General features: G+C 44.6%; 2 protein-coding genes across 4 annotated transcripts in view; one reads left to right on the forward strand and one right to left on the reverse strand.

The window, feature by feature from the left end:
• Nucleotides 1-3,827: 3,827 nt before the first annotated feature.
• Nucleotides 3,828-22,239, reverse strand: mrpl14 (mitochondrial ribosomal protein L14). Its single transcript, XM_080193404.1, has 3 exons — nucleotides 22,095-22,239; nucleotides 8,441-8,515; nucleotides 3,828-4,375 (listed from the first exon to the last, which is right to left on the reverse strand). Exons 2-3 carry the CDS (start codon nucleotides 8,506-8,508, stop codon nucleotides 4,009-4,011), a joined length of 435 nt encoding a protein of 144 aa, XP_080049530.1. The 5' UTR covers nucleotides 8,509-8,515; nucleotides 22,095-22,239; the 3' UTR covers nucleotides 3,828-4,008.
• Nucleotides 22,240-23,544: 1,305 nt separating this feature from the next.
• The window catches only part of LOC145345236 (mechanosensitive cation channel TMEM63B-like), a 215,450-nt gene continuing 212,768 nt past the window's right edge, over nucleotides 23,545-26,226 (forward strand). For all 3 annotated transcript variants that reach the window (XM_080193015.1, XM_080193019.1, XM_080193018.1), the window contains exon 1: nucleotides 23,545-23,824. The gene's annotated coding sequence lies outside the window, so the exon portion shown is untranslated. The remainder of the gene's footprint in view (nucleotides 23,825-26,226) is intronic.

The raw sequence follows: 26,226 nt of genomic DNA on the forward strand, positions 1-26,226 counted from the left end.
TCATGGTGTATGCGGGGGGATGGGGGATCAGGATATTGAATTCAGTGATCAGCCATGATTAAAATACATGGCTGAGCAAACTCGAAAGGCCAAATGGTCTACTTCTGCTTGTAGTTTCTACAAGCATTCAAGGTTAAAGAGTGAGTTTTTCTAACCTTTTCTCAATAAGTCATCCATTTCTTTCTTACTGCTAATCTTGTCCATTTACACAGACAGATGAGTTAAGAGCAAGAGTAGGCTCCCTGAATCTGCTATGCCATTCAGTAAGAATCACAGAATCCCTATAGTGCGGAAGATGGCCATTCGGCCCATTAAGTATGTACAGACTACAATCTCACCCACGCCCTATCCCCGTAACTCTGCATATTAACCCTGCTAATCCCCGTGACATTAGGATCAATTTAGCATGGCCAATCAACCTAACCCGCACATTTTTGGACCAGGAGGAAACTGGAGCACCCAGAGGAAACCCACGCAGACATGGGAAGAATGGTTTGCTACATTAAAAGGCAAGTTATTGTTGCTTTGCTGCATAATACCAGAGTTCAGTTACATAGCATTCTGAATAGTAAAACCTGTAAGAAAATCTAAACTCATATACCCTACCAAAGCTCCACCTTGTACAACCTGTGCAGCCTGTCTCAATTCTGCATTTTCCTGCATTTCAAGTGATCTTATTACGATCATTCATTACAATCTCAATAAACCTCAATTTCATTTCTCAATAGGTATAGTATCCCATTCCTTGACAAAGACATTAGGAAAAACAATACCTTTCGGTGGCAGAGTGAAACATAGGCCGAGTCGCTCAACAGCATTGTAATTCCCAAGAGTGGGTTAAGAAAGCCCACCAATGCCTCTACTTTCTCAGAAGACTAAGGAAATTTGGCATGTCAGCTATGACTCTCATCATCTTTTACAGATGCACCATAGAAAGCATTTTTCTGGTTGTATCACAGCTTGGTATGGCTCCTGCTCTGCCCAAGACCGCAAGAAATTACTAAGGGTTGAGAGTGTAGCGCAATCCATCACACAAACCAGCCGCCCATCCACTGACTCTGTCTGCACTTCCTGCCGCCTTGGAAAAGCAGCCAGCATAATTAAGGACGCCACGCACCCCAGACATTCTTTCTTCCACTTTCTTCCACCAGGAAAGTCTGAGGTCACATACCAACCCACTCAAGAACAGCTTCTTCCCTGCCGCCATCAGACTTTTGAATGGACTTACCTTACATTAAGTGGATCTTTCTCTACACCCTAGCTCTAACTGTAACATTACATTCTGCACTATCTCATTTCTTTCTCTATGAACAGTATGCTTTGTCTGTATAGTGCAAGAAAAAATACCTCTCATTGTATGCTAATACATGCGACAATAGGACTGTCACTGGTAGATGGGCCGTACAAATTGTCATTCTGGCCTTGGCAGAAACCACGAACACCCTTTGATGACACATGGAGGCATGTAGTAAGCTAGCACATATTATGTTGCTGGCACTCAAATCTACCTCCCCATTACGTCCCTCAACCCTTCGACTGCCTTAGTGTGATCAGATTATCCATTATTGGAAGAATCTTTATTTCAGCTGTTAAACCTAAACTCCATACTCTCGTTCCATTTGAGTCAGGCTCACCCATCACCTACTTTGGCTCATGCAACTGGATTTCTAAATTTAAAAATATCATTCTCATTCTACCCTAAGTTATGTCCTTCAGTTTTACAGTCAAACAATTTATCTGCATCTGATTTCTGTTAGATCCAATCCTTTCACTGTACTATTTGCAGCTGTCTCTTCAATCACCAATGCAGCACAGTCTGGAATTCTTTCCTTAAGTCCCTGTGCCCATACACCAAGAGCCTTCTTAAAATCCATTTCCTTCACAAGTTTTGATCACCTCTCATTTCATCTCCTTTGGCGAATCTCGTCACTGTTACTTGGGGCGGCACGGTAACACGGTGGTTAGCACAGCTCCAGGGACTTGGATTCAATTCCCAGCTTGGGTCACCGTCTTGTGGAGTTTGTACATTCTCCTCGTGTCTGCATGGGTTCCCTATGGGTACTGTGGTTTCCTCCCACAATCCATTGATGTGCAGGTTAGGTTGATTGGCTATGCTAAAAAAAATTGCCCCTTCGTGTCCTGACATGCGTAGGTTAGAGGGATTAGTGGGTAAATACGTATGGATATGGGGATAGGGTCTGGGTGGGATTGTGGTCAGTGCGGGATTGTGGTCAGTGCAGACTCAATGGGCCAAATAGCTTCCTCCTGCACTGTAGGGTTTCTATGATTCTATGAAATGGACTCTATTACAATGGACTCTATTGATGTACAGTGATTGTCTGTTATTGTATTATTACGCCTTAGTATTATATTAGTTTGTTGGTTTATTACTTTATCATTTCTTGTATTAACAATACTGTCAATTGCGAGACGTTCCTGGGATGGCAGAATCATGGAATCCTACAATGCAGGAGGCCATCTGGCCTATCAAATCTGCACCAAACACAATCCCATCCAGGCCCTATTCCCATGAATTTACCTGAACTAGTCCCTCTGACACTAAGAGGCAATTTAGCTCGGCCAATCCACCCAGCCCACACACCGTGGGAGGAAACTGGAGGAAACCCATGCAGACACAGGGAGAACATGCAGACTCCACACAGTGACCCAAACTGGAAATCGAACCTGGGTCCCTAGCGCTGAGGCAGTAGTGCTAACCACTGTGCTGCCTGCAGGATTGTTATACCGTGAGAGATTGGTTAGGCTAGATCTGTAATCACTGGAGGTAAGAAGGACGAGAGAGGATTTCAGTGAAATGTATAAAATTCTGATTGAATGTAGGGATGATGTTTCCTCTTGCTGAGGGGGGAGGGCATTAAAACAAGAGGTCACAGTCTCAGGAAACAAGGTAGACCATTTAAATCTAATATGAGGAGAAACTTCTTCACTCAGAGGATGATGCACCTGTGGAACTCTGATAGAAGGTTGTGGAGGCCAAACTGAACATATTTAAGAAAATAATAGATTTCAAGACTTTAAAGGCATCAAGGGGAATGGCGATAGAGTCAGACTTTGTTATAGAGAGAGAGGATTAACCATGATCATATTGAATGGTGAAGCAGGCTCAAAGAGCCAAATAAGGTATACCTGTTCCTATTTTCTATGCTTCTAAGTTTCCACCCTTACCTCTGACAGCCACCTTCTGATTTTTTTTAAGCAGTTTTACTATTAGTTAGCAACATTCCTGCAGTTTATCCAAACAGAACCAAGAGAAGGCCATTCAACTATCACTATCAGTGATAAGGTGGTGAAGGAGGTGCAAAATTTGCTGCAGAAACATGTATGCAGCCATCCCAGGCCAGAGTCTGCAACAATGGGCAGCACAGTGGTTAGCACTGGTGCCTCACAGCACCAGAGACCCAGGTTCAAATCCAGCCTTGGGTTACTGTGTGGAGTTTGCACATTCTCGCTGCGTCTGCATGGGTTTCTTCTGGGTGCTCTGGTGTCCTTCCACAGTCCAAAGATGCACAGGTTAGGTGGATTGGCCATGCTACATTGCCCCTTAGTGTCCAAAGATGTTTGGGTTAAAAGGATTAGCAATGAGAAAAGTGTGAGATTATAAAGAAAGGGTAGTGAGGGGGCCTGGATGGGATGCTCTGTTGAACAGTCGGTGGGCCGAATTCAATGGGCCGAAAGGGCTCTTATGCACTGTAGGGATCCAAGATGAACATATGGACAGCTGAGATAAACATGGATGGAAAATTGTGTTGTCCCAATTCACGTTGGGAAAGCATGACCAAATAATATGACAACAAGAAGCAAAGCCATAGACAGCAAGGACAAGTGATTTAATATACAGATATACAGCCAATATAACTGAACCAACTTTAACACCTGCAATATCAAATGCTCATGCCTACAATGGAAACAATATTCAACCTGCATAAGACGGTTGTTTCAATCCATATAACACTGCCAGATCATTCTCACTGTAACTCAGCAGGTCCATCAGACAAATTTCTGAGCAATGGCTAACACTTTTGAGTAATCGCCTTCCTTCTGGCGCAGGCTGGTTGGGATAGGCACCTTGATGCGTGTCCCCGTCGGGTTCCCATTATCTTCAATAAGCACCACATTGTTGGAGTCGAATCTGGGTGTCATACGTGGGCCAGGCATCCGATGGCCCACAATCAGTGCCTTTTTCTTCTGCCCTTTGATTGCCAGTAAGATTTTGTCTCCCACTTTGCCAATACCATTTTTGGTGTACACATGAATGCACTTGGGCGGTCTATGATATGGCGTGTTGCCAAGGGAACTGTTATCCACCACCCGTACTCTGGTCATTTTCTGTATGGCTTCACAGGCTGAGGAAGAACTGAAATATGAGAAGAGAATGAGGGTGCTTTTAATTCATAGAATCATAGAAACATACAGCACAGAAGAGGCCCTTCAGTCCATCAAATCCACATCGACACATTAGAAACACCTGAACTCTCACTGAATCCCATCTGCCAGCACTTGGCCCATAGCCCTGAATGTTATAACATATCACGTGCTCATCCAGGTACTTTTTAAAGGATGTGAAGCATCCCGCCTCCACCACCCTCCCAGGCAGCACATTCCAGACCGTCACCACCCTCTGGGTAAAAAAGATTTTCCTCACACCCCCCCTAAACCTCCTGGCCCTCACCTTGAAACTAGGCTCTCTTGTGACTGACCCTTCAACTAAGGGGAATAGCTGCTTCCTATCCACTTTGTCCATGCCCTCAATCTTGTACACCTCAATCAGGTCACCCCTCAGTCTTCTCTGCTCCAACAAAAACAGCCCAAACTGAAACAACCTCTCTTAATTGTTAGAAAAGATACACACCAGCATCAGGGTGAAGTTCCCCAACCCAATCAAGCTTACTCTTTTCACCCTGCTGGCTTTAGGATAGAGGCCAGTCATTCTCCTGTGTCTCACTGGATAAATACAAGACATTAATAAAGTTGTCGAATAGATGTGCAAATGACAAAACAGTTTCAAAATAGCTGAATGGAAGAAGGTGCATTTCGCTAAGAGGAATAAGGAGGTCTTATACTCTTTGCAAAAATAAGTGTCTTAGTGAAGTAGAGGAGCAAAGGAATCTTGTAGTCATAGAGATATACAGCACGGAAACAGGCCCTTTGGCCCAACTTGTCCATGCCGTCCTTTTAAAACCCCTAAGCTAATCCCAATTGCCCGCATTTGGTCCATATCCCTCTGTACCCATCATACCCACGTAACTGTCTAAATGCTTTTTAAAAGACCCATCTCTACTACTACCTCTGGCAACTTGTTCCAGACAGTCACCACCCTCTGAAAAAAATTGCCCCTCTGGATACTTTTGTATCTGTCCCCTCTTACCTTAAACCTGTGCCCTCTAGTTTTAGACTCCCCTACCTTTGGGAAAAGATTTTGACTATCTATTTGATCTGCGCCCTTCATTATTTTACAGTCAACATTCAGAAATCACTGTGTAGCAACGAGGGTAGAAAAGACAAGGAAACAAAGCTTCATTTATAGAGGGATAAATTGAAAAGCAGAAAGGTAATGTTAAACTTGTGCAGAACCTTGGTTTGATCACACTTGAAGTACTGTTAACCATTCCGATGTCTATATTTTACAAAAGGATAGTGCAACGTGGCATGATGGCAGTGGTTAGCACTGCTGCCTCACAGCACCAGGGACCTACGTTCAATTCCTGGCTTGGGTTACTTCTGTGTGGAGTTTGCACGTTCTCCCCATATCTGTGTAGGTTTCCTCCGGGTGCTCCTGTTTTCCCCCACAGTCCAAAAGATGTGCTGGTTAGGTATATTGACCACATGCTGAATTCTCCTTCAGTGTACCTGAACAGGCAGCGTGTGGCGGCTCAAGGATTTTCACAGTAGCTTCATTGCCGTGTTAATATAAGCTTACTTGTGACACTAATAAATAAACCTTAACTTTAAAAGGTCAAAAATAATGTACATAGGTACAGCTTTTCCATTCTGACAGATGAGCTAAGTAAGGTCCTTAGTTATGAAAGAGTTTGATAGGGTAGCCAAGATGTTTCCACTTGCGAGGTCATAAACATCAGATATTCATTAACAAATTTAATAGAGAACCCAAAGAACAAAGAACTTCCCAGCACGGGAAACAGGCCCTTCGGCCCAACGAGCCCACGCCGCCGCATCTTCCCACACCTACCCCGCCCTGTGTGTATGTGAGTGGAACCCCTAATGTAGCCAGATTCAGGGGAGAATAGTGTCAATTTGGTACACCAATCAGCCTAAGAGCACATCTTTGGGGTGTGGGAGGAAACCGGAGCGCCCGGAGGAAACCCACGCAACCACAGGGAGAATGCGCAAACTCCCACAGACACAGGCCCAAATCCACGTATCTGCACAGCTAGCAGTGATAGTCACTGAGCTGTTGTGGTGCCCATCTGCTGGTTGAGGCAAATAGTATAGATGTATTTAAGGGGAAGCTAGGTGACTACATGAAGGAGAATGGAATAGAATGCAATACTGATATGGTTAAATGAAGTAAGGCAAGAATAGGTTTATGTAGAGTGTAAACACTGACACCTGTTGAACGAAATGGCATGTTCCAATGTTGTAAATTCCATGCAACTTACTCAAGTGGTCAATTTTCATACACCAGTTCACACTATTTGATTCCAGGGGCAAAGATGGTCAGTGGGGGGAGAGAGAGTCATGGTGGTGGGAAATGGTATCAGACCAGCCTGATCCTCCTCACACGGCCTCCACATACCTACGCGCTTCAGCAGGGCTTGAGAGAGATTAGGAGTTGGCAATTCTAGTTGATTTGTTTTTCGTGTCTCCCTCAACCCTCAGATTCCAGTGAGTCTCAGTCACCTGCAGCGCCGTTATTTAGGCTGAGACCGGCTAACACTGGACAGAGCTAAGATTGATCATGGAGCCTCCCTGACCTGAATTGCTCAGCATCAGATTGAGACAATACGGACCAACATTATACACAATGTCATACATTGAGCTCGTGCTCTTTATGTTCACAATCCTCAACACACAGTGGTTCTACACCAGCTGTGCCACAATGGGGGCAACACTGAGCTAAACCAATCTCATCAGGAGGAAGAGAGAGATTCAGAATAGAAGAAAGGTGATAACACCAACTTGGGTCAGTCTCACCTTTATGATGGAAATTTGAGTTCAAATCACACTCCAAAATGCAAGCATATAACTTAGAACAACTTATTAACATGGTAGCACAGCAGTTAGCACTGGTGCCTCACAGCGCCAGGGGCCCAGGTTCGATTCCCGGTTTATGAAGTCTGCATGTTCTCCCCGTGTCTGCATGGGTTTCCTCCCACAACTTGAAAGATGTGCTAGTTAGGAGCATTGGCCATGCTAAATTCTCCCTCAGTGTACCTGAACAGGTGCCAGAGTGTGGGAACTAGGGGATTTTCACAGTGTTAATGTCAGCTTACTAGTGACTAATAAATAAATTTTAACTTTACTAACACAACACCAAGGGAGTGAAGTTGCCATAGTCCCAGGTGACCATTGGGTGCTCCCCTCTTTGACAGGGAGAGCTGACAAGTGGTGATTTAACCCGAGGATCACCACACCTTAGACAAGGGGTAACGTTGAGACGACAGGGGCCTTCACGAATAAGTTCAGCCGGTATGGGAATTAAACCTGCGTTTGTTGGCATCACTATGCATCACGAACCAGCTGTCCAGCCAAATGAGCTAAACCGGGAGTGCTGCAGCAGTAAAGACATTGTTGTTCAGAATATATGCTAAATCAAATCCGTGCGCTCTACTGAAATACAGAATAAAATAAATTAACTGGCCGAACACATCTTGGTTTGGGGAATTTTACAGTAACTTCATTGCAATGTCAATGTAAGCCTTACTTGTGACGAATAAATAAACTTTTCTTTCTTTCTTTTAAGATAAGAAATAAGAACATAAGAAATGGGAGCAGGAGTAGGCCATCTAGCCCTTCAAGCATGCCCCACCATTCAATAAGATCATGGCTGATCTGAAGTGGATCAGTTCCACTTTCCCACTTTCTCCCCATAACCCTTAATTCCCTTGTCTGTCAAAAACCTATCTACCCATGTCTTTAATATATTTAGCGAGGTAGCCTCCACCACTTCAACGGGCAGAGAATTAAAACCTTTTGGTATTTGTGGAATCTTGATGTACAGGAAATACAGTTGTTTATCTGCACAACAGCAGTTATTGCACCTAAAAAATTCACTGTGCGTGAATTATACTGTGATGTTTTGAGAAAAGTGAGCAATGAAAGTCTATTCATATTTTAAATGTGGTTTCAAGGGAAGGTGGCTAATTTAAGCAGCAGCAATAACCCTTTGGAGGTTAAAGAGCAGCCCAGTAAGTGGTCAGCTGGAATAATCCCAGGATTGATCAATATAAAAGTGAAGTACCTGAACATTCGGATCATTGCTTCTGCTGTACCAGTCAATGGCACGATGCTTTTCCGGAACAGCGCCATAAGGAACCTGGAGACAAGAACATTGAGATTTACATTGAGATATAGCACATGGACTGCTGGAACATATTAAGTAATTTCTTTATCCAAATCCCTTTCAGATTGGCTAACACTATTTGAAATTATTTCAGAATTTTGCACCCAATTATTCCATTAATGAATGCTGTTAGTTCTGTACTGGTTCCCATTTTAATTGCCCCATTAGAAATCGAACATTTGTGGCTCTGCCATCTTATCCTGCGAGCTTGGTTGTGCATGACCACCTTTTTCTATTCACCCATGGGACATGGGCATTGCTGGCTAGGACAGCATTTATTGCCCATCCGTAGTTACCCTTGGAGGGCAGTTGACAGTCAAGCACATTGCTGCGGCTCTGTAGTCACATGTAGGCCAATCCAGGTAAGGAAAGCAGGTTTCCTTCCTTAGAGGACATTAGTGAACCAGATGGGTTTTTCCAACAATGGTTTCATGATCATCAGTAGATTCTTAATTCCAGATATTTTTTATTGCGTTCAAATTCCACCATCTGCCATGGTGGGATTTGAACGCAGTTCCCCAGAACATTAGCTGAGTTGCTGTAAAATGGTCTAACAAAAATACCTCTAGGCCATCGCCTCCTCCATCACTGAGCCAACTGTGACTATATTCAATTATCCTGATACCTCCCCATTCTTCAATATATCCTTTTATTACTGGGGCTGTGGGAGGCACTGGATACAATGAATAATTTGAACCAACTATGTTGGTAATTTTCTTTTCTCTCTCTCTTCCTACATGTATTTGTTTGAAAATGATCTTGCTCAAACTTTAAGAGTTTGTTACATTATTTTGGAAGCAAGGTTTTGTGAAGGGGAGGTCGTGTCTCACAAACTTGATGGAGTTCTTTGAGGAAATGACAAGAAAAATTAGAAATCATAGAACCCTACAGTGCAGAAAGAGGCCCTTCGGCCCATCAAGTCTGCACCGAACACAATCCCACCTAAGCCCTACTCCCATATCCCTACATATTATACCCACTAATCCCTCTAACCTATGCATCCCTGGACACTAAGGGACAATTTCTTAGCATGGCCAATCAACGTAACCCACACATCTTTGGACTGTGGGAGGAAACTGGAGTATCCGGAGGAAACCCACACAGACATGAGGACAATGTGCAAAATTGATTAGTGCAGGGCAGTGGATGTTGTGTTCATAGATTTTAGTAAAGCCTTCAATAGAGTTCCTCATGACCGGCTGATATAGAAGGTGAAGTCATGTGGTGAGCTGGTAAAATGGATACAAAACTGGCTTGGGCATAGAAAGCTCAGAGTAATAGTGGAAGAGTACTTTTCTAACTGGAGGTCCATGACAAGCGGTATTCCAAAGGGTCAGTGCTGAGGCCTCTGTTGGTTGTAATTATATATATTATGTATATTTATAAACGATTTAGAGGAAAATGTAGGTGGTTTGATTAGTAAATTTGCAGACGGATTGTCAAAGTATGCAGCAGGATATAAATTGGTGGGAGACCTGGGCCGACAGATGACAGATGGAATTTAACCTAGGCAAATGTGAGGTGATACAATTTGGAAGATCTACTGCAGAAGGAAAGTATACATTAAATGGTCGAGCCCTTAGAAATATTAGCATACAGAGGGATCTAGGTATGCAGCTCCACAGCTTCCTGAGGTGGCAAATTCAGGTGGACGAGGTGGTCTGGAAGGCAAATGGCATGCTGGCCTTCAATCAGTCAGGACGTCGAGTATAGGAATTGGAAAATCACGTTGCGGCTGTACAAGGCTTTAGTTAGGCCGCATTAGGAGTATTGTGTACAATTCTGTTCACCACACTATCGGAAGGAGGTTGATGTATTGCAGAAGAGACTTTACCAGGATGTTGCCTGGTTTGGAGGATATGGGCTATAAAGAAAGGTTGAACAAACTTGGATTGTTTTCACTGGAGTGTTGGAGGGTGAGGGGGGGACCTGATAGAGGTTTACAAGATTATAACAGGCTTGGATAGAGTGGATAGTCAAGAGTCTTTTCTGCAGGATAAAAAAGGTCAATTACTCAAGGGCATAGGTTGAGAGTGAGAGGGGGGAAGTTTATAAGAGATGTAAGGGGCGAGTTTTTCCACACAGACGGTGGTGAATGCCTGGAACGTGCTGCCGGAGGTGGTGGTGGAAGCAGATTCTATAACATTGTTCAAGAGGCATCTGGATAGATACATGAATAGGCAGGGAATAGAGGGATAAAGAAAACGCTAGATTAGAGAAGCATCTGTGTCGGCACAGACTTGGTGGGCTGTGTTGTACTGTTCTTTGTTCTTATTTATACAAAATGGAAAAATCTTCAATAATATTTAAAAAAGGAAATCAAACCTCACTGAAACCAGCAGATTATGCAGCTCACATGCATCCAGCTGTCAAGCTGTGTGCTGCATCCATCCAATTTTCTGACCTTCTATCCTGATAGTAGTGGAGAGTGTACACTGAGTCTTTGTACACTTAACCAGGGGTTGGTGCTGGGGCCTCAGCTTTTTACCATTTATATAGACGATCTGGAGGAGGGAACTGAGTGTAGGGTGTCGAAATTTGCTGATGACACCAAGATTGGGGGAACGGCAAATTGTACAGAGGGTGTGGAGAGTCTGCAGAAGGATCTAGATAGGCTGGGCGAATGGGCCAGGAAATGGCAAATGGAATTTAATGTTGGCAAGTGTGAGGTGGCCCACTTTGGTAGGAAGAACGGTAGGAAGGACTATTACTTACGGGGCAAAAAACTGCAGCAGGCGACAGTGCAGAGGGACCTCGGGGTCCTTGTGCATGAGTCGCAAAAACCCAGCTTGCAGGTGCAGCAGGTGGTCAGGAAGGCGAATGGGATGCTGGCCTTCATAGCGAGGGGGATTGAATAAAAAAGTAGGGAGGTCTTGCTGCAGCTGTATAGGTCATTGGTGAGGCCGCAGCTGGAGTACTGTGTGCAGTTTTGGGTGCCGCACCTGCGCAAAGATATTTTGGCCTTGGAGGGAGTGCAGAGGAGGTTTACTAGGCTGATACCGGAGTTGAGGGGGTTGAGCTATGAGGAGAGGCTGAATAAACTAGGCTTGTACTCGTTAGAGTTTAGAAGAATGAGGGGAGATCTCATTGAGACGTATAAGATGATGAATGGGATGGATAGGATAGAGGTGGAGAGACTCTTCCCGCTCAAAAAAGACAGTAGGACTAGGGGGCACAGCCTCAAGATAAAAGGGGGGCGGTTTAGAACGGAGTTGAGGAGGAACTTCTTCACTCAAAGGGTGGTGAATCTCTGGAATTCTCTGCCCGTTGAAGTGATGGAGGCTGCCTTGCTAAATATTTTTAAGACGCGGGTTGATGGGTTTTTGATAAGAGAGGGGATTAAGGGTTATGGGGAGAGGGCGGGAAAGTGGAACTGAGCAGCAACAGATCAGCCATGATCTTATTGAATGGCGGGGCAGGCTCGAAGGGCTAGATGGCCTACTCCTGCTCCTATTTCTTATGTTCTTATGTATTCAGTGGGTCTAGGGGAATTACAACCAAGGCTAATCCTGCCCTCACCAAATGCCACATCCACAACCCAGCACAGTAGTTATCATCAACAGCAATCCTGGATGTGATTTTCCCCAACCCACCCTATCTTAGTCCAAGAATATTGCAACCAACTGATAGAACTCTAGTCTGTTCTGCATTCAGTATGATCATGGCTAAACGTAGCGTTCAACTCCACTTTACCATCCCCTCCCCATATCCTTCGATTCCCTGAGACATCAACAATCTGTCTGTCCCAGCTACAAATGGATTCAACTATGGAGCATCCACAACCCTTTGGAAATTCAAAGATTCACATGTCTCTGAGTGAAATAATTTCCCACCATCGCAGTCCTAAATGATCAGTGCATTATCCTGAGACTATGCTGCCATATTTGAGATTCCCAATCAGCAGAAACAATCAATCATTCAGTGTGTACTTTATCAAGCCCCTTACGAACTTTGTAAGTTTCAATGACATCACCTTCCATCCTTCTAAACTCCTGAGGATACAAGCCCAATTTACTCTGTCTCTCATCATAACACAGCCGTCTCATTGCAGGGACCAATTAGTGAAACCTTGCTGTACTGCGTCCAACACAAGCATTATCTTCCTTAAGTATGGAGACAAAAACTGCACACAATATTCCAGAGATTGTCTCATCAAATCCCTCCACAATTGCATCAAGACTTTTTATTTTTTCATTCCGTTCCCCTTGCAGTAAAGGGCAACATAATTGCTTGCTGCATGCAAACTTTCTGGACTACCATAGAATCCCTACAGTGCAGAGGAGGCCGCATGGCCATTACGTCTGCACCCCCCCATCCTATCTCCATAATCCTACATATTTACCATAGCTAATCCACCTAAGCCACACATCTTTGGGCACTAGGAGGAAATTTAGCATGGCCAATCTGCCTAACCTGCACATTTTTGGACTGAGGGAGGAAACCAGAGCACCCGGAGGAAACCCACGTAGACACAGGGAGAACATGCAGACTCCACACAGACAGTCACCCAAAGCCGGCATCAAACCCAGGTCACTGGCACTCTGAGGCAGCAGTGCTAATCACTGTGCCACCTTGCAGCCAAGTCCTTTTGGACATCAATATTTACAAGTTTTTAAAAAAATTCCACCTTTTTACTCTTATGACTAAAGTAATTAACTTCACTCATTATATTCCATAGGCCTTTTTGTTGCGCACTCATTTAGCCTGTCTTTGCAGCCTGTGTCCTTCCCAAAGCTCACCTTTCCATTTAGCTTCGTATCACAGCAAATATTCAACACTCTACGTCACCTCACTTGTAAATAACTGATGTCACAGCACTTCATTGGTCACAGCCTACCAGGTTGAAAATACTCCATTTATGCCTACTCTCTGTATCCTGTCCATTAGTCAACTTCTGCCCCTTTACATTGACCCCATCTTCATAACCCTGCAACTTGCCGATTAACATTTTCTATGGCACCTTATCATGTACCTTTAATAAATCCAGGCATACTAAATCTACTAATTCCCCTTTAATTTTCCTTTACCTATCCTACTAGTTACATCTTCAACAATGTCTAACAATTTTCCCAACAGGATTTTCCTTTTCTAAAATCTTGTTGACCTGCTCTAACCATAACATGTTTTTCTAACTGCGTTGTTATTACTTCCTTAATAGATTCTACCATTTTCTCAATGACTGAGTCACGTTCAGCTCAACTTGTCCATGCTGCCCAGTTTTTACCATTAAGCTAATTCCAATTGTCTGTTTGGCCCATATCCCTCTATACCAATCATACTCATGTAACTGCCTAAATGCTTTTTGAAAGAAAATTGTACCCACCTCTACTACTACCTCTGGCAGCTCATTCCAGACACTCGCCACACATTGTGTGAACAAAATGCCTCTTGGACTCTTTTGTATCTCTCCTCTCCTTAAACCTATACCCTCTACTTTTAGATTCCCCTACTTTTGGGAAAAGATGTTGACTATCTAGCTGATCTATGCCCCCCATTATTTTATAAACCTCAATAAGATCACCCCTAAGCTTCCTACGGTCCAGGTTAAAAAAGTGCCTGGAACTCATTGCCGGGGGACGTAGCGGAAGTGGATATGGTAATGACTTTTAAGGGGCGCCTGGACAAATACATGAATAGGACAGGAATGGAGGATATGGTCCCTGGAAGGGTAGGGGGTTTTAGTTCAGTCGGGCAGCATGGTCGGTGCAGGCTTGGAGGGCCGAAGGACCTGTTCCTGTGTTGAAATTTTCTTTGTTCTTATCCAGCCTCTCCTCATAACTCGAACCATCAAGTCTTGGTAGCATTCCAGTAAATCTTTTCTGCACTCTTTCTAGTTTAATAATATCCTTTCTATAATAGGGTGACCAGTACAGTACACAGTATTCCAAGTGTGGCCTTACCAATGTCTTGTACAACTTCAACAAGACGTCCTAACTCCTGTATTCAATATTCTGACCAATGAAACCATGCATGCCGAATGCGTTCTTCACCACCATGCCCACCTGCGACTCCACTTTCAAGGAGCTTTGAACCTATATTCTTAGATCTCTCTGTTCTATAACTCTCCCTGCTACACTACTTTTAACTGAGTAAGCCCTGCCCTGGTTCAATCTACCAAAATATATCGCTTTGCAATTATCTAAATTAAACTCCAACTGCCGTTCATCAGCCCACTGGCCCAATTGATCAAGATCTCGTTCCAATCCTAAATAACCTTCTTCACTGTCCATGATGACACAAAGATTGGCGCAAGGCATGTGCCTCCTTCTTCGTCTTGACTAGAAAGAGCACAGAAAAGATTTACTGGGACGCTACCAGGACTTGATAGTTTGACTGGGACTTTTTTGCAAACAACCTTGGTGTCATTTGCAAACTTACTAACAATGCCTCCTAAATTCTCATCCAATCATTACTATAAATGACAAATAACAGTGGACCCAGCACTGATCCCTGAGGCACACCACTGGTCACAGGTCTCCAGTTTGAAAAACAACCCTCTGCAACCACCCTCTGTCTTCTGTCATCAAGTCAATTTTGTATCTATTTAGCTACCTCAGCCTGGATCCCATGAGGTTTAACCTTACACAACAACCTATCATTCAGTACCTTGTGAACAGCCTTGCTAAAAATCCGTGTAGATAACATCAACTGCACTGCCCTCACCTACTTTCTTGGTGACCCCTTCAAAAATTCAGTCAAATTCGCTACCTAGTTACGCTTTTTTCCTTTTATATATTTGTAGCATCTCTCTGGATTCTGCTTTGCCTTTTCTGCCAAAGCAATCGCATGTCCCCTTTTTGCCCTCCTGATTCCTCTCTTAACTCTACTCCAACACCCTTTATATTCTTTAAGGGATCCACTTGATCCCAGTTGCCTACGCACATCATGTGTCTCCTCCTTCTACTTGACCAGGGCCTCAATATCCCAAGTCATCCAGGGTTCCCTACTTCTGCCAGCCTTGCCCTTCACTCTAAGAAGAATGTGCTAACCCTGAACCCTCGTTAACACACTTTTTTGAAAGCCTCCCATTTATCAGATGTCCCTTTGTCTTCCCACAGACTCCCCCAATTAATTTTTGAAAGTTCCTACCTGATACCATCAAAATTGGCCTTGACCCAATTTAGAATTTTAACTTTTGGGCCAGACCTATCATTCTCCATAGCTATCTTAAAACTAATGGAATTATGGCCATTGTTGCCAAAGTGACCCCTCACTAACATTTCTGTCATCTATACTTCCTTATTTCTCAAAAGGTCAAGTTTTGCCTTCTCTCTAGTCAGTCCATCCACACACTGGATGAGAAATTCCTCCTGAATACTTTCAACAAATTTCTCTCATCCAACCATCTAATACTATGACTGTCCCAGTCAATGTTGGGAAAGTTAAAATCCCCTACCATTACCACCCTAATTTTCTTGGAGCTATCTGTAATATCCTTACATATTTGCTTTCCTACTGACTATTTGGGGGCCTATAGTACAACCCTATCAAAGTGATTTCATATTTCCCAATTTCTACCCATATAGACTCAGTGGGCGAACCCTCAGAAATATCTCCTTTCAATACTGCTGTGATGCTTTCCCTAATCGAAAAATGCAACTCCTCCTTCTCTCCTACCTCCTTTTCTATCTTTCCTAGTCTGAGGATTCGGGGCAGACTATTTAGGATGCAGACGAGAAGACATTTCTTCAATCAAAGAATGATAAGCCATTCATTACCACAGGAAGTAGTTGATAACAAAACATTGAATGTATTCAAGAGGCAGCTGGATATAGCACTTTGGGCGAATGGGATCAAAGGTTGTGGGAAGAAAGCAGAATTAGGCTATTGAGTTGAATGATCAGCCATGATGCTGATGAATGCCAGAGCAGGCTCGAAGGGCCAAATGGCCTCCTCCTGCTCCTTTCTCCCACGTTTCTGTGATTCCTATAGCATCTGTATATCGAATGGTGTCAGGCTAACTGGCCCGGAATTCTGTGTGTTACATTTGGCAACTTAGGACCATTCTGAAATCTAGAGAATTTTGGAAAGCCATAGCTATCTGTTTTAGAACCTTGGGATGGAGGCCATCAGACCCCGGGGATTTGTCTGCTATTTTTGTGCTATGACTCTCAAAGTGGAACCTACAATATGTACAGGGACCTGACCACTGCTGGTGCTGTCACTCAGTGCTACTGTGATATGGGAGCTCGCCATTATGCCCAGGCTCACTCCATTCAGATCATGAAGGTAAAGGAGATTTCATCCAGCAAGTGTCGCCATCCTGCTGTTAAGCAGTTCCATAACTCCAAGATCAAGTTCCCTCTGCCACACCAAATCTTGCATCAACAGCACAAGCCACGTTTCACCACCAAGAGACCAAGCACTTTCTTAATACAAGGTGATTGGGCGGCCAAGGAACCTAACCCTGCACTGTATCGGATGCGCACCTCCCCTGTAGCCGTGAGGATACAAAGATTTCTCTCAAGGCCCCAACAATTTCCTCCCTTGCCTCTCTCAGTATTCTGGGGTATATCTCATCAGGCTCTGAGACCTTGTATATCTTAATATTTTTCAAGAACCCCAATACCACCATCTTTTTGATATCAACGTGACTCAAACTATCTTCATATTCTTCCCCAGACTTATCATGCAACTGTTAATTGGAACAAACTGTCAATTGAAACACAATCTATTTCCTTCATTATCTTATCAACCTCAATCTTCTCTAAAATGCAGATTCCACCTCTTCTAATCCACCTTGATTAATAAACTGCTTTTTGCTGGAAATCAGTGTAGTAGACATTATCTGCACCCCTTCCAAAGCGTCAATATCACCACCCCCCACCTCCAAAGAGAGGCAAGAATTGTACAAAGTAAACCCTGACCAAAGTCTTGCCCAAGGACAAAATAATATGCCTCATCTTATAACTGATTTCCCACCCTATGAACGCACCCAACACTCTACAGGCTCTAGTTATCACTTCATGGCATTGATTATGTAGCTTTAGAGATAAAATCCTACAGCGCAGAAGGAAGCTATTCAGCCCATCGAGCCTGCACTGACCACAATCCCACCCAGGCTCCATCCCCATAATCTCAAGCATTTACCCTAGCTAGTCCCCCTGACACTAAGGGGTAATTTAGCACGGCCAATCCATCTAACCCACACGTCTTTGGATTGTGGGGGGAAGCAGGAACACCCAGAGGAAACCCACACAGGCAATGGGAGAATGTGCAAACTCCACACAGACAATGACCTGAGGCCGGAATCAAATCCGGGTCCATAGCGTTGTGAGGCAGCAATGCTGACTACTGCGCCACCAGGCCCCCTCTAATGTATGCATTAGAATGCCCAGGATTAAAATCCTGGGTCACTATCAGGGAACTCCCTCCCTAACAGCACTGTGGGTGTTCTACACCACATGAACCACTGTGGTTCAAGAAAGCAGCTCACCACAAGGGCAATTAGGAGTGTGGAAGAAATGCTGGCCTAGCCAGTGACTCACACATCCCACGAATGAATAAAAAGTTCTCTTTCTTCCTGAATTTACATATACACTTTGTGGTGGATGAATGTTAAGCATTCCTCCCTGCCCACATGCATAATACTGCATTTATCCAAGTTAAGCATCATTTGCCAATCATGAGCGCATTCTCCTCACACATTAGCAACACAAAGTCATCAAACGTTTATAAACCTAACATTCACACAGATCTTAGTATCATCTTCAAATCTGTAAATCAAGCTTATACCTCCGTCTACATCGTTAATAGTGAAATAATACTGTTAGTTCGAGACAACGGCAATAAATTAAATTTTGGGACATAAGCAAAATAGTGCAGATGCTTAAAATCTAAAATAACAGAAAATGCTGGAAACACTCAGCAGTTCAGGCAGCTTCCATGGAGAAAAACAGATAGGGACAGCATGGTGGTTAGCACTGCAGCCTCCCGGGGACAGGGTTCGATTCCCAGCTTGGATCACTGTCTGTGTGGAGTCTGCATGTTCTCCCTATGTCTGCCCTCTGGATGCCCCGGTTTCCTTCCACAGTCTGAAAGGCACGCTGGTCAGGTGCATTGGCCACACTAAATTCTCCCTCAGTGTACCGAATAGATGCCAGAGTGTGGCGAATAGGGGATTTTCACAGTAAGAACATAAGAACATAAGAAATAGGAGCAGGAGTAGGCCATCTAGCCCTTCGAGCCTGCCCCGCCATTCAATAAGATCATGGCTGATCTGTCGTGGCTCAGTTCCACTTTCCCGCCCTCTCCCCATAACCCTTAATCCCCTCTCTTATCAAGAACCCATCAACCCGCTTCTTAAAAATATTTAGCGAGGCAGCCTCCACCACTTCAACGGGCAGAGAATTCCAGAGATTCACCACCCTTTGAGTGAAGAAGTTCCTCCTCAACTCCGTTCTAAACCGCCTCCCCTTTATCTTGAGGCTGTGCCCCCTAGTCCTACTGTCTTTTTTGAGCGGGAAGAGTCTCTCCACCTCTATCCTATCCATCCCATTCATCATCTTATACGTCTCAATGAGATCTCCCCTCATTCTTCTAAACTCTAACGAGTACAAGCCTAGTTTATTCAGCCTCTCCTCATAGCTCAATCCCCTCAACTCCGGTATCAGCCTAGTAAACCACCTCTGCACTCCCTCCAGGGCCAAAATATCCTTGCGCAGGTGCGGCACCCAAAACTGCACACAGTACTCCAGCTGCGGCCTCACCAATGCCCTATACAGCTGCAGCAAGACCTCCCTACTTTTATATTCAATCCCCCTCGCTATGAAGGCCAGCATCCCATTCGCCTTCCTGACCACCTGCTGCACCTGCAAGCTGGGTTTTTGCGACTCATGCACAAGGACCCCGAGGTCCCTCTGCACCGTCGCCTGCTGCAGTTTTTCGCCCCGTAAGTAATAGTCCTTCCTACCATTCTTCCTACCAAAGTGGACCACCTCACACTTGCCAACATTAAATTCCATTTGCCATTTCCTGGCCCATTCACCCAGCCTATCTAGATCCTTCTGCAGACTCTCCACACCCTCCGCACAATTTGCCTTTCCCCCAATCTTGGTGTCATCAGCAAATTTCGACACCCTGCACTCGGTTCCCTCCTCCAGATCATCTATATAAATGGTAAATGGCTGAGGCTCCAGCACCGACCCCTGGGGCACCCCACTAGTCACCAACCGCCAATCCGAATAGCACCCATTGACCCCCACTCTCTGCCTCCTATTTGACAACCAATCCTCTATCCACGCTAACACCCTACCCCCAACTCCATGTCCCCTGACCTTCTGCAATAACCTCGTGAGGTACCTTGTCAAACGCCTTCTGAAAATCCAGAAAGACCACATCCACCGGCTCTCCTCTATCCACTGCCCTAGACACATCCTCATAGAACTCCAGTAAATTTGTCAGACACGACTTCCCTTTAATGAAACCGTGTTGCGTCCGCCCTATCAAGCAATTCCCTTCATTACAACCGGAGGAAACCCACAGAGACACGGGGAGAATGTGCAGACTCCGCACAGACAGTGACCTAAGCTGGAAATCAATCCCGGGTCCCTGATGCTGTGAGGCAGCAGTGTAATGTAAGCCTACTTATGACATTAATAAATAAACTTAAAAGATAATGTTTTGGGTCGATGATGTCCCTTAATCTGATGAAGGGCCTGAAATATTCACAAGCTGCTGGTATTCTATGCTAATCTTTCCTCCGTTCTACAATCCACACTTTGAAATTCAAACCTGCTATCAGCCAACCATTCCTTAACTTAATATTTCTTTTTCTAACTTTTCAGTTTCGGAGGTCTCCTCCACTGAGGAGATTTCACCTGACCACTCCAAATGGCATTAGAATTTGGTCTGATTTCACCCTGTCCTCGTTGCTGGATATGCACTAAAGTCCCACTGGTTACGAATCAAGAGAGTAAATTGGATTTGCTTTCTCTTCCCCTAAGGGACACTAGCAAATATGGGATTATAGTTCAATAGGAACCACTTTCCCTCCGGTATATCTTCACACACAAAGGCATGGATAGTGAGTTTTGAGCAGGCTATTCAGGCAAAGCCACCTTTCCTCAACCCACATGCCATCCAATAAATTCTAACATCCACCCTTCAGGAAAAACAACAGCAGGATACCAGAATGATTGTCTATCTCAGCTACACCTTCCTGCGTCATTCCCATACCTTTCACTTTTCCTTTGTATCTAAAAGTTGCATTGACCTCTATCTTGACTATAGTTAATGACTAAATATCCACTGGTTCATAAACCTTGTGTGAAGGTATTTCTCCTCATTTAACCCTAAATAATCAGCCCCTTATTTTAAGACCTGTCCCTAGTTTTGAATTCCCCCAGCCAGGGGAAATATTTTCACATAAATCCCTTAAGAACTTATGTTTCCTTATTCCCTTGTGATGAGAGAAACTTGAGAGAACATCTAACTCTTTTACTCTCCAGGGAAATCGGTCATTGCACTCCCTCTAAGACAAGCATACTTTTATTTCGATAAGAACACAACAGTGGACACTTCCCCCAAATGTGGCCTCATCAAGCTACGGAAAGCATTCTTTCTGATTGTATCACAGTTTGGTATGCCTTCCGTACTGCCCAAGACCACAAGTAAATACAAAGGATTGTGAGTGAAGCCCAGTCCATCACCTCAACCAGCCTCCCATCAATTGACTCCATCTACACTTGCTGCTGCCTCATAAAAGCAGCCAACATAATTAAGGACCCCACACACCCTAGACATTCTCTCTTCCACCTTCTTTCATCGGGAAAAAGATACAAAAGCCTGAGATCACATACCAACCAACTCAAAAACATCTTCAAAGAACAAAGAAAATTTCAGCGTAGGAACAGGTCCTCCGGCCCACCGACCATGCTGCCCGACTGAACTAAAACCCCCTACCCTTCCACAGACCATATCCCTCTATTCCCATCCTATTCATGTATTTGTCCAGACATCCCTTAAAAGTCACTATGGCATCAGCTTCCACTATCTCCCCTGGCAGCGAATTCCAGGTACCCACCACTCTGTAAAAAGTTGCCTCTTCCATCTGGTTCACTGCTGCTGGCAGACTTTTGAAGGGACCTACCTTACATTAAGTTGATCTTTCTCTACACCCTAGCTATAACTGTAACATCACATTCTGCACTCTCTCCATTCCTTCTCTATGAACAGTATGCTTTGTCTGCATAATGCGCAAGAAACAATCCTTTTCACTGTATGCTAATACATGTGACAACAATAAATCTATTCCTACTTCTGGTACCAGTGAACCCCACGCTCCACCACTGAGCAACCAGAGCATTGGACAACTTAGATGGCAGTAAGACATTATGGATGCTGGAAATGGGAAATAAAGCAGGATAAACCCAGCAGGCCTGGCCTGTGCGGACAGAGAGAAGCAGAGTTAGTGCTTGGAGTCCCTATGACCCTGCTACACAAGACTGGCTCCCACAGGAACCCAGGCCCGCTGGACAGCAGAACAAACAGAGCCAGGCGGAGAGAAGCCAAGCCAAGCCGCCCGCTTCCAGCCACAGCTTTGAAATCTTACCCAAGAAACTAGCGAGCCGGCCCGGATTACTGAGTGAGTGAGTGAGCAGCGGCCCTGCTGTGCGGCACCACCGGGCTGAAGGCGGGGCCTGGGACCTGCCAGAGGGTTTAGGGAGGGGCCTAGGCTCAGGGGCGATCGTTCTCGGGGAGGCGGGCTGGGGAAACGGAGAAGAAATGGGGAGGGGCCGGGGGCGGAAGAAGGGATAAGAACGGGGGAAGGGGAGCGGCCGGGGGACGAAGGAAGGGGCCGGAGGCGGTGCCTTAAGCCTGCGGGAGCGACTGAGGGAAGGAGGGCACGCAGCGTGATGCGTCACGCTACGCTACGCAGAAACCATGGCGACGCCTCTGCCACTGTTCTTTTTGAAACAACCCAGATGTGAAATTTCCTTTCATGTTGGGAAAAGAAACACGTTCAGGGCTCTGAACTGTAATATTTCTGGAAACTTTAATACGTGTGGAGTGTGAGAAACACAGCTCACAGTTAAACAATTTAGTCAAGTCAAGTTCTGAAGGAGCAAGATTTTATTTGACGTTCTTGCAAGACCGGGTGTCTAGCGAAATAGGCACACCTCACATAGATTTACAGCACATTTTATACCTTTTTTACAAGCATTGTGATGGCTTTGCAATGTGATGTTCTCTCCTAATTGGTGGTTCCTGTCCCATCTATGTGTTGACATTCTCCTATTGGCTCGAGGTGCCCTAAGTTCCTATCCCATCTAACAATGTCTCCTGTTATCACAAGAGTGCATTAGCAAACTCATCCATCTTATCCAATACTGTTACATGTCCAGTTCAGATTGGCAGTAATCAATCCTTTGCCAACTTAATCACTGCTGTCCCGACTATCTCAGTGACCCCTTCCCCCTTTTATGCTTAGTTGTATAAACAACACATCTTGCAGACCATTTGCTTTTTATAACGTGGGCCTCTTACATTCCTGCAGGATGTGGTGTATGCTTCACTGCACATCACATCTCTGATGTTATCTCTACATTACAGGCAGTCTTTTCATTATCCCTAATTATTGCTGTGTTAGCAGCATCGAACCTTATGTCCTATGTTTGTGACTAAACTCACAGTTGTTTCCATAAAGTGGGTTATCAATATGCCTAACTATATCCAATCTATTTAACTTCAAGCTATTTCTCTATGCTCTACAAATATATGTGTTAACAACATCTTTACCTATTGCTCACATGGAGGAAACTAAAAAGGAATGGGTTGTGATGCAGTGAACTGAGATGGAAGGCGCCTGGGAGCCCGTGTGTGGGGGGGGAAGTGCAGCCTGGGTGGTGATGTCATCCGCACAAGTGCCGTTAGGCGCTGCTGATGACGTCATTACGTAAGCGGCGCACGTCCTGCGGCCTACATCATCGGACGTTGTAGGTGACGTCAGTACGTAAGCGTCTGTCAGCCTGAGGTGGACGTCATTGCGTCAGCGGTCGCTGCGGTTCCGCCTCCTGCGGTTAGTCTCACGTTGTTTTAATTCCCCTCCCTACTCTCTCCTGAAGGGAGGCAGTTGTTTATAGTGGTGTCCGAATTGGGAGCCGGCTCGCCGACTGGAGCTTATTTACTTTGGGAGGGGGGGTGAGGAAATAAAATAATTCCCCTCTGTAATGAGTTATCACTGAGCCGCTAATGGATCCGGCCTTTTAGCTGAGGGCAGGCAGCGAGTGAGGGCGGTTTGGTTGCTGAGCTGAGTCCCGGGCTATTGCTGTGGCTGTACAGGTAAGGGAGGGCCTGCCTCCGCCCGTCCACCTTCTCTCTCCCACAGGCTGGCGCAGGATGTATGAAATGGGAGCCGTTTGATGTTTTAAGGCAGAGACAGTCCCACCCTGGCACGGTGCAAAGGGGAGGCAGAGATTGTGTTTCAGTGGAGGAGTGGGGTAAATAACACCTCTTTGGATTCTGTGCAGCTGGTGTGAAAAGGGGAAAATTGTTTATCTGCATTTAACAAGGGATTCCCTTTGGTAAAAGGGGCAAAAAAAATTGTGATTTCTAGAAGGAATGAGCTCCTGGGGCTACAGGGGAGAATCAGGGGATATTTAGTTTGATCAAAATGAATGGTAGAACAGGCTGGAAGGGTCGAATGGCCTACACTTACCTCTATTTTCTTTGTATGTTGCTATGTCAAAAAAATTACAGGTTTAAAAAAGATTCTGCCTTGCAATTCAGAACGGTTTGTTTAAAGGAATCCACATGTTGGCTATTTTAAAAACAACATGTTTCTAAATAAAACCCTATAATTGAGCTCAACATGTTTGTCGCATTTAATATCTTGCATAGCCCACTCCAGGCAATAGATGAACCGCCGCGAATCATTCCAATATTTTCCAAAAATTGTCGATTTTTAAATCCCACGGGAGTTTTGTAGCTGGACACTGGATTGTGTGAATCCTCTGGGAAGAGAGAATTGGGAATGCTGTTTAAGGATTTTATTTATCTGTTTCTGAGAGTCTGTGACCTGTGCTGAGGAGAGGTAAACAGTTCCGCTTATAAACGCGAGTCCTTAATGCTGTCTCTCTGATCTGGAAGGGATGCGGATGAGGGCTTTCCAATTCTGTTTAAAATGTATGGGTTGCCTTTTCAATTATTCAGGATCTAGTATTTCGGTTGGACGTGAATTTACAGCCTTTCTTGGCATGCTACGATTTAGAGACTTGTGCTATCATCGCATCTTTGAAATAATACGTGTTCAAGTTAACAGCTCTGTATGTAACTGTTTCGTTTATATTAACCAAGCGTTTGTTTGCTCCATGTTTTCATCTTGCTCTTGCACGGTTTGGTGGGTGGGCTGTACGTGTAGCATGCGGGATGGAAAACAGAAAATTGGAAATCCCAATTAATAGTGCGCTGTGGATTGACAACTGATTTAATTATGACCCGAGGGAGAATTGTAAGGGAGTTTTGATGAAGCGCCCCACACTGAACTTTATATTAGCTCTTAATATGTTTGAGTTCTTTAGATTATGGTATTTTGATTCTCTGCCATTTCTCCTCTATTGGCATGTTTGCTCCCTCTTCACGTTGCTAACCCATTGTGAAGATAGTGGTTTTGAGTGCTACGTCTTTGCCCCTTTGCTTCCCATAAACCTAGATATGAATGTTGGCAAGCTGCTAGTAACGGGAAAAGAGAATTTCAATGGAGTTTAAAGCTTTCATAATACCTTCAAGCAGAAACAGGCCATTCGGTCCATCAAGTCTGCTCTGCCATTCAATGAGATCATGACCGATCTGATATGATCCTCAGCCCCACTTTTCCACCGTAGCCCCTTGATTCCTTTACTTACTAAAAAATCTGCCTATCTCAGCCTTGAGCTTAATGACTCAGTTTTCATGGTCCTCGCAGTAACAAATGCCACAAGTTCACAATCCTCAAATATGAAATTCCCCCTCTTTACTCTTAAATGATTGACTTCTTATTCTCAGATAATGCCCTCTAATTCTAGACTCTCCCACAAAGCGGGAAAAAACCTCTCAGCATCTACCCTGTGAAGCTGCCTGAAAATTCTATATTTCTCAATAAAGTTGCCTCCCATTTTGCTAAATTGGTGAAACTAAAATGAGTATAAGTCCAACCTTCTCAACCACTCCCCAAGAAAATCCCTCCATACCTGGGATCAGCCTAGTGAACCTTCTCTGGACTATCTCCAATGCTGGTATATCTACCTTGGAAAGGAGACCCAACCTGTTCTAGGTGTGGCCTTGTACAGTTTTAGCAAGTTTTATGCTCCATTCTCTTGAAATAAAGACCAACATTCCATTTGCCTTCCCTTTTTGGCCCATTGAGTCGACACCGATCACAATCCCACCCAAGCCCTTTCCCCATAACCCCATTTATTTACCCTGCTAGTCTTCTGACACTAAGGGGCAACTTAGCCTAGCCAACCTACCTAACCTGCACAGGAAACAGAGCACCCAGACGAAATCCATGCAGACAAGGAGAGAACGTGGAAACTCCATACAGACAGCGACCCAAACTGGGAATTGAACTCAGGTCCCTGATGCTGAGAGGCAGCAGTACTAACCACTGTGCCGCTCTGCTGAACCTGCATGTAAGCTTTTTTCTGATTTATGCACGAGGATCCCCAAATGCCTCCATACTACAGCTTTTTGCAGTCGTTCTCCCT

This window comes from Carcharhinus amblyrhynchos, chromosome 7 (assembly GCF_965287045.1).
Source record: "Carcharhinus amblyrhynchos chromosome 7, sCarAmb.v2.hapA, whole genome shotgun sequence".
NCBI lineage: Eukaryota > Metazoa > Chordata > Chondrichthyes > Carcharhiniformes > Carcharhinidae > Carcharhinus > Carcharhinus amblyrhynchos.

What these genes read in the sequence shown, in the direction of transcription:
- mrpl14 (XM_080193404.1), bottom strand. Translation starts at nt 8,508, where the DNA reads ATGGCGCTGTTCCGGAAAAGCATCGTGCCATTGACTGGTACAGCAGAA. An exon ending in GCAATGATCCGAATGTTCAG is followed by an intron (nt 4,376 to 8,440) that starts GTACTTCACTTT and finishes CTCATATTTCAG; the next exon opens with TTCTTCCTCAGCCTGTGAAG.